At 41.1% G+C, this 11,399-nt stretch overlaps 1 protein-coding gene across 1 annotated transcript in view; it reads right to left on the reverse strand.

Moving 5' to 3' along the window:
* Positions 1 to 9,154, reverse strand: part of gtf3c1 (general transcription factor IIIC subunit 1) — a 30,369-nt gene extending 21,215 nt beyond the window's left edge. Inside the window, exons 1-8 of the mRNA XM_080447661.1 lie at positions 8,677 to 9,154; positions 6,873 to 7,082; positions 4,851 to 5,027; positions 3,807 to 3,950; positions 3,611 to 3,707; positions 3,304 to 3,427; positions 2,327 to 2,485; positions 1,934 to 2,049 (exon numbers count right to left, since the gene is read on the reverse strand). Of these exons, the coding sequence (XP_080303787.1) occupies positions 1,934 to 2,049; positions 2,327 to 2,485; positions 3,304 to 3,427; positions 3,611 to 3,707; positions 3,807 to 3,950; positions 4,851 to 5,027; positions 6,873 to 7,082; positions 8,677 to 8,897 (1,248 nt within the window). The 5' untranslated portion in view covers positions 8,898 to 9,154. The remainder of the gene's footprint in view (positions 1 to 1,933; positions 2,050 to 2,326; positions 2,486 to 3,303; positions 3,428 to 3,610; positions 3,708 to 3,806; positions 3,951 to 4,850; positions 5,028 to 6,872; positions 7,083 to 8,676) is intronic.
* Positions 9,155 to 11,399: the final 2,245 nt, after the last annotated feature.

The following is an 11,399-nucleotide window of genomic DNA, read 5'->3' on the forward strand; positions in this document are numbered from 1 at the left end:
TGCAACGAGCTGGGATCAAACCCCGCTCTCCCTCTCCTCAACCCGGGCTCGCATCAAGCTGCGGCAACGGCTCTTGTACAGGGCCGTTACAGTATTAAGATTATTGACAAGTCTCAGCTTGTCTTGGTTTCAATTACCTTCCCCTGCAAACTCTTGTTTACTTGGCCTGCAATATACTTTTATTTTATTTTATCCTTAACCATGATTTGTTTGGGTTCTCGCCACAGACATAAAGGACCTCATTTATCAACGCGGCGCAGACCAAATAATGGGCGTACGGCGAGATCACCGCAACTTTCGGCATTTATCAATAGATCCTGACGTTGCCTTCAGCCTAACGTACGCTGAGATCTCACGTCTGGTCGAGACCAGTTGTTGACGTTGGCTGCGCCCGTTTATTCCATTGTAGACCTGCGGAGCAGCATTGTCTGACTGTCTGACAGGCATCTTCTGGACACATAATCCACTCCAAAATGTATATCTACACTAATAAATAATCCCTGTGAAAATATAACATTTTATAAACTAATTTAAACAAACTGCTTTAACAGTCATTCGGTTAAGCTTGCAGATCTGGCTGCATTGGCTATTTGAAAATAGCAGATCTACAAGCTCACAACAGGTCGCATCGCGAGGCGTTGTGAGCTTGTAGATCTGCTATTTTCAAAATATACGAGCGCTTCTGCGAGCGCATTTTTGGGAGTTTAGACCGGCGCAGCGGCGCTGCTGTTATATTTTCATGGCCACCGGGAGATCAGACATTTAACCCACGGTCCAACACACACCAGCCTTCATCCATTAATGTTCTCTCCGGGCTATCTCTCATTAATGTGGCGGGCATGGGACTCGCCCGCCCGACGGTCCGAGTCACACTGGGAAATGGGAATAGCCTTGACTGCTTTATTTTAGTAACTCGAACGCGCACTGCTCGGTATGGGTTAAATACATTAATATACAAACGTATTTGGATCCATTCATGGCGATGTGGTATCATAATCTGTCATTCATATAAGCTACTAGCCTACTTCATTGACAAAGATTGTACCGTACGCAGTTGGGCTTCAAGTAGGTGCATGTGTGTGCGTGTGTGTGTGTGTGTGTGTGTGTGTGTGTGTGTGTGTGTGTGTGTGTGACTTGACAGGCAGCGAGGCGAGGCGGCAAAACTCTTTCTTATTGGCTTGTCATGCTTTATTTGGTCGTATTCTGGTTCGCCATGTCGTAAAATCAGGGCGTTTCGAGAATATTTAAGGGCGTGTTATTTAAATGACGCTCGGTTTCAGCCGTGACATTTATCAAGGCTCCGACCCAATGTACGCTAGGATTGGCTGTGTAGGATTCGTTGATAAATATGACTTCGACGTTGGTGTACGGCCGCATTTATGGAAAAATATACGCCGGTTTATACGCTCCGTTGATAAATGAGGGCCAAAGTGTGGTCCCCAAGTCTAGCCCCGGACCTCTGGTCCTCTAGGACATTGGTTCTCAAAGGGGGTCCGGGGACCCCCAGGGGTCCTTGGGGTGGTTCCAGGGGGTCCCAAGCAAAAGTAGTGAACCACTTTATCCATTTATAAGTTGGCTATTCAAAAATAGCATATATACAAGCTCATAACGCGTCACTTCATGCCGCACTGCAAGCTTGTAGATCTGCTATTTTTTAACATTTTTGAAAAGTCTTGAAATTCTTTTGGACATTTTGCATTTGCAACACAAATCTTCTCTTCTGGGGGTCCCTGGCTCAAAACATTTTCAGCTGGGGGGTCCGCGGACAAATATATATCAATTTGGGGGTCCTTGACATGAAAAAGTTTGAGAACCACTGCTCTAGGAGGCGAGAAAAAAATGTTGAATAATTTTACTGTATCTATAAACCAGCAACAAACCTGATCAAAGTCATCCTTTCATCAACTTTGCCACAAAAAACTGCTGTTCTTACCTTAATCATGCCGGATCTCTCCAGTGTTCGGCAGATCATACGAGACTCCAGTTTGCCAACGTGCAGCCTTTTTGATATGGTAGCCATCGTAATACCTCTTGTACCAACAGACAACACTGTATCAAGCAATAAGTGGGGAGTGGGAATTGATACGCAAGTCATGAAAAAGTGAGACGTATAACAACAAATTAAATGCATTTTCACAAAGTCTAATGGTGGTTAAGACCCATTACTCTGGAGCAACATATCTAGACTAAAACGGAATTCTGCCAAACCTTTCCTAAATAAATAAATCGGAAAAATGTGAACCACTTTAAAATGAACATGTTGGAGTTAGCTAAAACATTGCATGTCTACATTGTTGTCCGTGACAGATGGATGGACCAAACTCACCAAGGTGATAGCCCTGCAATAGGAGATCCCGCTCCATGACTCGCCCTTTGGAAAGAGCTGCTGCTCCATCTTCATCGTCGTCATCATCATCATCCACAGGCAGATCCTTCCTAACGAATGGCTTTATTAGTTGCAGACAGCGTGTTGTTATTTTAGTACCTGAAAAATGCAAATGAATCACAGAGGGAGAGTTTTTTTCATTATACACTGCATGTTTAGTCAGTCACACAAGATATAATGGCGCCAATAAGCAGCGGTGGAAAGTAACTAAGTACATTTACTCAAGTACTGTACTTAAGTACAATTTTGAGGGACTTTTACTTTACCTGAGTATTTCCATTTTTCAATACTTTATACTGACTCCACTACATCTCAGAAGCAAACATTGTACTTTTTACTCCACTAAAATTATATGACAGCTTTAGTTACAAGTTACTTTGCACACTTAGATTATTATTACAAAACATTTATTTAACAATACAATTGAGCCCTCACAAGTCATCACAAGTTCATTCTTAACCACATGAACCCTAGCTTCCATATAATGGGGCAAATTTTCAGCAAAGAATAGAAGTTCACAATGCTGTATGCCGTCGTATTGCAACGTGTTGTGACCTTGTATAACTGCTATTTTTGTTTGTAGCGTAGAATGAGAAATGAGAAAGAGGGGGGAAAAAGGATGGAGCCTAGATACAAAAGAGGTCATCAAATTTATAATATATATATAGTAAGTTGGAATTTTGAGAAAAAAAGGATGATGATTTTAATGATGATTGATAATGAAAATGATGAAAATTGCAACGCTTAAAATGAAGAACAACGAAAGACTTTGAGAGCATGACGATGAAGAGAAAAGGACGATGAAGAGGATGACATCTCAACCCTAGCAGAGTATAAAATTGGATTTACGGGCTGGTGCATCTTTAGGTATGTATTTATATTCATGCACATATACAGTATGTTTTAATGGTGCATACCTCTTTTGGTGTTGCAAGGGCCTTCGCTAGGATCCAAATCCTCCACGGCAACGCTGATTATCTTGACCATCCTGGACGATTGCATATACTGATACACACGCTTGAATGTCTTGTCGGTCACTCTCTACATAAAAAGAAAACATAACCTCTTAGGCCATATTCACATGGAAGCCATTTTGCTCTTACTGTAGGGGTGGGGTTTCCCACCCCAGAGTGTGTTCAATGGCTGCCGTGTGAATACGCCTGATTAATTAACGCACAGAGACAAAATGACACAGTAACGAACAGATAACACAGGCTGACTCACAAGTTGTTCTCTTGCAGCGACCATGGTAAGCAGCTGACCAGTTGTCGCCTCAAGGGCGTTAGACAGGCTCTCCATCAAAATGTCATATTTAGTCCTCCTGGAGAAAGACGAAGAGTTCAGAGAAACATTCGGGTGGTAAAAGTCACTTTTATATCACAATGGCAAATCGGTGTGCGTGTGTGTGTGTGTTACAGACCTGTTTACATGGAAGCGCTTGAGCAGCAGCAGTATGGAGTGCAGCTGCTGGCAGTTGTGCATACGACTCACGTAAGATTGCATGGTGATGAGACCATTCTCGACGAGAGACTTCCTTAAATAATGCAACTTTCCAGGATCCAACCTATCCAATCACAGTACAACTCATTAGCCACTTTCAACCAAGCGTGACTACCCTATTTTGAACATGTCATTAGAGGCAAAAGTTTTACATTTCTTTCCAAAACATTGCAAAAATAGTAGATCTACAAGCTCCACCACCTTCATACAAAAAATTATAAAATAGGGATTAATTGGTTAACAGCTTGTAACGTAAGTGTGTTTGTGTGTGTGAAAAAGTATAAATCACACACATACAGGAGTCAAGAAGTCCTTCTCCGTGTTCAGTTTATTGTCATGCTGAACTAACATCTGTATAGGGGTTTATAGATACTGTATACTAACATCTGTATAGGGATTTATACACTAACATAGGGGTTTACATTCTATCGTAAGTTTACATTCTATCTTAAGGTGTACAATAAGCTTTGTATTAATCGTGGGTCCTCAATATGTCATTTTAATAAAAAGGTACACAGTATCCTATGTGTGGAAAGGACAGTCATCTATGTCACATGAACATAAGAAACATGTTTTTCTTCTAACAAGGTATCCCATGCACAGAGAGAGAGACATCAAGTTGAACTAAATACATGATTATTAACCCATTAAAACCGGGAACGCACCTGTGTAACCATTTATTTTATACTTTGGCTATTCAAAAATAGCAGATATACAAGCTCATAGTGCGGCACCGAGTGCAAATATTTTTGCAAATATTTTTATTATAGCAATATATGGTTTTCAGAAAACTGTTAGGATTTAGAAGACATTTGTAGATGTGTTCCCGGATTGAATGGGTTAAACTAGACATGAAGCTTGCAATAAAACATACTGTGTGTGTGTGTGTGTGTGTGTGTGTGTGTGTGTGTGTGTGTGTGTGTGTGTGTGTGTGTGTGTGTGTGTGTGTGTGTGAGTGACATACTTGAATGAGACGTTGTGCAGGTCCCGTTGTACCTCTCCTTGCCAGCGTGCTCGGCCCAGTCGCTCCAGTATACAGTAGGTCTGGTCACTGAGTGTCAGATCGGGGTCACCCTCAGGACCGATCAGCGCACGGAATCTCACTTCCTGCGACGCCACGACAACAAGCTTCCGGCCAAATCTGCATGGAGTTGAGAAAGTGGAAAGTGAGCACAACACCAGTGACATATGAGCTCTGGAAGAGCGTGTAATAAATAGGGCTGTCACAATGGACCCTTCGCTAAACCCCACCCCAAAAGCGATTGTCCAATGTCAGCTTAGCAACCGTTGTTAGCCTGGCATAAGTCTGGCAAGCTTTCGTCACCTGCCATAGCTGTCAATGTTATTTCGCCCGAACACACACAATCATTTGCAACATAATAGCAAGAACAGGAATACCACGATAACGCAATGGTGACTATGAACCAGCAACAGATTCCACGTACCCAAAACCGTTGGAGGGTTCTTTTCCCAAGCTGAAATCTGCGCTTAAACGGCTGTGTTGTTGAACACATACACAGCTTAACGTCAGGAAAGTTACACCACGACTCATTTGCCCAGGTGGTGTCAATAATAGTAATCACCGTAATCTTAACAAAATACAGAATCACAGCACCGCCTGTTTCGGATTCCGCACGTTAAAGTATATTCATTCATTTGTTTGTTCGCCTATTTATTAACTGCTACTGTAGTCTTACCCTGCGGTACATGAAAACTCCTGTTACAGTCATGGATCAACTTCAACCTGGTGTTTGCACTTTCTCCATTTACGGTTCGTACATCTATATACACGTTCAGATTTCAAATATAAATTGCTTACCCTATGGCCACGGATGTTAAAATTATGCACGGGACTATCAAAAGTACCCGTATATTCTGTATTGTTCAATAAAAAGCATTTTAATCCGATCGTGGCCATTTTCTCATAGAGTTATAATGTATCAGAGTGCAATACACCTACCAACCAATAGGGTCGCTTAGTTGAAAGCATGGAGAAAATGACCATCGATCAAATTAAAATGCTTTTTATTGAACAATACAGATGATACGGGTACTTTTGAGAGCCCGTACATAAATGTAACATCCGTGGCCATGCGATAAGCACTTTATATTTGAAATATGAACGTTTCTGTAGATGTACGAGCCGAGAAAGTGCAAACACCAGGTTGAAGTTCATCCATGACGGTCGAGATACACCGTCGTGTATCCATGGCTATTACTCCCTCTAACATTTCCCGTGTTTTTAGTTTATTGAGATAATGTCATGCACATTTTTCCAGTGCATAGCCTACTGCAGGCCTTGTTGACTAGATTTAGAAGATATTTTGAAGCTCTTGCTGCTGAAATGATCGATTATTTTTAAGGGGAAAAGCCATCATTTAACATGCAAGTCAATGGGTGAGAAGCAAAGTTTGCCAGGCCTGGGTGTGACTAACTTGCACCACCAGTCACAGAGTGGAGTGGGTGGGGCTTAGCGAAGGGTCCATTACACATTTAAGTTGACGATTGATTGTCACACAAATAATTGCGAATAAGGTTTTAAATTGTGTTTTGGCATTCAACATTGGATTGTGAATACAATTTGAATTTCTGTATGGTTTTTCAAATTGCACAGGGCAGATAAGACATATGCAAAGACATTACTGACACATTTAATAATTTAATACTTTCAATTATTATTATTTTTAAATAGCGGAAATAGCTGATCTACTCGTGACATGTTGTAAGCTTGTAGATCTGCTATTTCCGCAATTTTTGGAAAGATTTTGAACATAAAACAATTATGACGATTGTACAAAATAATTTGCTATTATTAGGCACATTATGTATTAATTGTGAAAGGCCTGGGCCCTTATCTGTAAGGGTCTATTTGCGTCCATTTTTATATTTTCATATTAAAATGAAGACCGACAACTTTACTGTTGTAATGATATATTCTGTATTTACATACCACTCTTCCAGTCCCTCTCTCACCCTTCCTACCCACCTTTTGAAAGCCTCTTCTAAGCAGAGTAATGGAGCGTTGGCATTGGAGCGGACAATGTTAGAGACATCTTCCCTCTCTTTATAGAAAGCACAGGAGCCTTGCACGCCATTCTTGTCTTCCACTATGACGTGGACTGGGTAGATATCCGTCTTCATGTCATTAAATGTCTCTGTTGTCTCGATCCCTGTTTCTGGGTCAATGTCTGCAAACCTGGTGGAAACAGGCATGATGTACACAAAAACTGACATGAGATACAGACCTGTGTGGTTCTCAAAAGTGGGATCCGGGGATCCCAGACAAATTGGGAAGAGTTTATTTCTTTTTTTTGCTGCTTTTTACAGCTTTTCCTCTGCTCACACATTTATGTGTGTTGTCACTGCTGTTGTGTCCTACTGGCTCACCTTCCAGTGAGGAGCCCACACCGAAAGAACGTAGGGCCTTTGTCCTACTCCTCCCGCACCAACACTCCCTGCTGACAGCCAGGTGCCGCCGCAGCCTGTACTGTAGAAGTATGTGCAGTCATAGTGACCAATATCACCCTTCCTGCCCGGCTTCCCTCTCCCCGAACACGGACCAATTGTGTTCGCATAGACGCTCGACAAAGCCGGATGCGCCACGGTGGATTCGAACCCCCAGACTCTAAGGTGGCGGGCAGCTACTTTACCACTGCGCCACCGGATCGCTTAAAACAGTTTAAACACAATCTACAAGCTCACATCACGTAGCGATGATGTGATGATGCGAGTTTGTAGATCTGCGATTGTCGAAAAACGTTGACAATTCTCCTCTCATGGGGGTTCTCTGGTCCAAAATCTTTTCAAATGGGTGTCCATGGCCAAATACACAACAATTTAGGGGTCCTTGAACTTTGACATGTTTAAGAACCACTGATATAGACACACACATCACAAACACACCTGAACTATAATATATCAAGTTGTTAAATCTCTGTGCATTCTGTATGCAAGAGTGAGCCAAGTTAAGTAATTTGACTCAGTTACAGAGCACATAATTATGTTAATACCATTACTATTATTATTTAACAGCAGCAAAGTGCACTGCGCATAGCGCATTGCACTTGCAATTATACTAAATATGACTTGTCTATACTAGTGATTCCAATAAGAATCTTAAGTGCAGTGGTGTAAAGTAACTAAGAACATTTACTCAAGTACTGTATTGAGGTATTTTTTTTAATTTACTGGAGTATTAATTTACTGGAGTACCAGTTTTCAGTACTTTTACTTCTACTCCACTACATCTCAGAGGCAAAGATTGTACTTTTTACTCCAGTACAATTATTTGAAAACTTGAGTTACTTTGTAGATTTTGATTATATTATTACAAAACATACATTAACCACTTCAGCCCCATATATATTTCGGCCATTTGAAAACAGCCGATCTACACTAAAGCTCACAATGCTGTGCCAAACGGGACATTCTGCATAATGAGTACTTTCTACTTTGTTTTACTAAATAAAGTACATCAATCAAGTACATACCACTACTTTTGCACTTTAACTCAAGTAAATTTTGAATTCCGGATTTTTGCTTGTAACAGAGTATTTCTACATTGCAGTATTGATGCTTTGACTTCAGTCTAGTCTGGGCCGTGGCGTGACGGTCCAGGAACCCTAGGCTGCAATGCCAGCTTGACAGCGTGTAGCGGGTTCGCCTCCCGAACCCGACGACCTTTGCTGAGTGTGTCACCCCCATTTCATGTCAGCCTACTTTCCCTATCCCTCTCTAAATAAAAGGCATAAAAAGCCCCCCAAAAAGAATCTGAAGTGTCACCTCCTCACCTGTCAAAGACTACAACATCATCCCTCTCCTTTGGAAGCGCATAGAAGCTCAGGTCACAGTTGTGGACCAGCGCCGTCCAGATGAACGCCTTGGTGCGGGGGTCCAGTGTGAGAGGGAACGAGGGGGTCCTGGCCTCCAGGCGGACCCACAGAGAGGGGACGGTCACCCCGTCCAGACCCTCCAGGGCCACCTCATTCTCCACTATGCTCAGCGCGTCCATGATGGCATGGCTTTCAGGCGGCTAGGCTAGGGGCTAACGGCGTTAGCTTCAGTCGGAAGGATTAGCATGTAAACAAATCCGCCAAAAAACTCAAATTGTTGTCCCGAAAATGGTTTCGCGGTTTTGCATGACATATGGGGGGGAACGTATGTTCGCGCGTTGACTTTTTTCCACGGAACGGTTACCAGAGACAAAACAAAAACAAAATAAACATGTTCACATTTTTTACTGCAAGCAAAAAGTTCCTGTGTTGTGTGTTCACGTCATGATTCAACTCTGACCTTACGTCCTACGTCATCATTGCTGCTTGGAGATTGCAAAAGGTACAAGCAGACACCAGATCCCATTTGCGAAAAGAAAATATCCCATCGCCCAGGGGATGTAACGGTGTATGATGTGATGTACTTCACCCAATAAATGACTTGTTTTTTATGTTTTTCTTCTTTTTCTCTTTTTTTTTTGCAATTACACACCCAATGAAGCCTTGAATTTGTGGAGATGTTTTTGATTTTGTCGCATTCCTAAGCCAATCGTTTTTCTCCTGACCGATGGCCCGGGAATGCGACAAAAATAAAAAATAAATCTCCATGAATTCAAGGCTTCATGGGTGTGTAATTGATAGAAAATATATATATTTTTTGGGTGAATTACTACTACTCCTTTAAAGGACCACTTCACCCATTTTCAACCTATCTATCTTCATATAATTTGTCCTCGCTATTTATGCTCATTATAAGATGATTATTTTACATACATATCTATTAGGCTGCAGTGCCTACTTAACTTCATATGTTCCATTTCATACTATGCCTGGCCAGGCTGTTCTATTTTCAGACAAGGTGAAAATGTGGGGGAGTAACAATAGGCTACTAACATCACTGTAGATTCTATAAATTGTCTATGCAGTGATTATCATCCTGTGGGTCGGGACCCCCAAGTGGGCCCACATGATTTTGGGAGGGTCTCCAGATGACAGTGATGTGACAATTTAAGGTCTTTTAAGACCTTTTTAATACCTAAAAAAAAAAAGAGAGAAATTAAATGAAAAACGACCATTACTGCATCAAAAGTAATCAACAAACTATACTATAAAAACTGGTTAAATATTGGCCACATTTTCAAATAATAGGCTATAAGAAAGAGGCAACACATTTGAAAATAGCCGATCTACAAGCTCACAACGCCTGGCATTGCAAGGCGTTGTGAGCTTGTAGATCTGCTATTTTCACAATATTTATCTGTGGAACTGAGTCAAACAAATTGAATCCCTCAACTCCTACAATTCCAAGTGCTTGTCAGGGTGGGGGAAATATGATTATTTTGGGGGTCGCGGCCTGAAAAGGTTGAGAACCTTTGATCTACAGTGTAGACAATTTATCACAAACTTGAACTGACACACAAAGCACAGACACACATTGCACACATTGTCTATTTTATTAACTTGACAGGTTAACAGAGCTGTGACACTGTGTGATTGTGACTATGCTCCAGTTGTCTGGAAAAACAATACCTGTCTCAGGGCCATTAGTTCCAGGATTTATTGCGTGGGGCACAGCAAGGTGTGATCAAACATCACTTGGGAAAACAATGCAAATAAAATTCAAAAAATAAAAATAAATAGAGAAATCCCTACAAAACCACAAACTCTAAACAAACCCTATAGTTATTTATTTCTATATTAAATTACATTTTATTTTTGTTTTATTTGGTTTACAGTTTGCTCTGAAATAGGCTAAGCCAGAAACCAAACATTACATACATTACCCACTTCAGCCCTATACATTTCGGCCATTTGAAAATAGCCAATCTACAAGCTCACAATGCGTCGAGATGCAAGCATTGTGAGCTTGTAGATCTGCTATTTTCAAAAGTGTTTATACATTTGAAAACAAGTGAAATGGGACATTCTGTATAATGAGTACTTTCTACTTTTGGTACTTATAAGTACATTTTGATACCAAAACCTTTGTACATTTACTCAAGTACATTCCGGACTTTTACTTGAACAGAGACAGAGTATTTCTAAATTGCAGTATTGATACTGAGACTTGTCTGACAAAAACAGAAACCACAGAAACTAGCCTAAAGGTAATATTATATAACAGCGACATCTCGTGGCCATAAAACACCGACCAGTTGATATTTTCCTCAGGATTTGGATTTGATGGAACCAAATGCAACCATCGTCATATTGAACCTAATGCGGTGCTATAAATTAGCCTATGGAATAGATAAGAATATAACATTTGTTCAAAGCTATAGACCAAATCCATTAAAAGTGTCTGTGGTATTCAAGTAGGGCAAAAACACATTTCAATGTAGTAGGTTAGCTATTTTAAACATTATGTTGAGTTGAAGTAAACAGATTTTGATGCTATATTAACAGCTTTTGGTGGGGGCTCCCTGGACCCCCCATCCCCCACCCCAAGGACCACTGGGGGTCCCCAGACCCCACTTTGAGAACCACTGCTCTACACAACTCTAGTATTCAGGCCAGGCCTG

Source organism: Gymnoscopelus braueri (genome assembly GCF_963280865.1).
Source record: "Gymnoscopelus braueri genome assembly, chromosome: 2".
NCBI classification, from domain to species: domain Eukaryota; kingdom Metazoa; phylum Chordata; class Actinopteri; order Myctophiformes; family Myctophidae; genus Gymnoscopelus; species Gymnoscopelus braueri.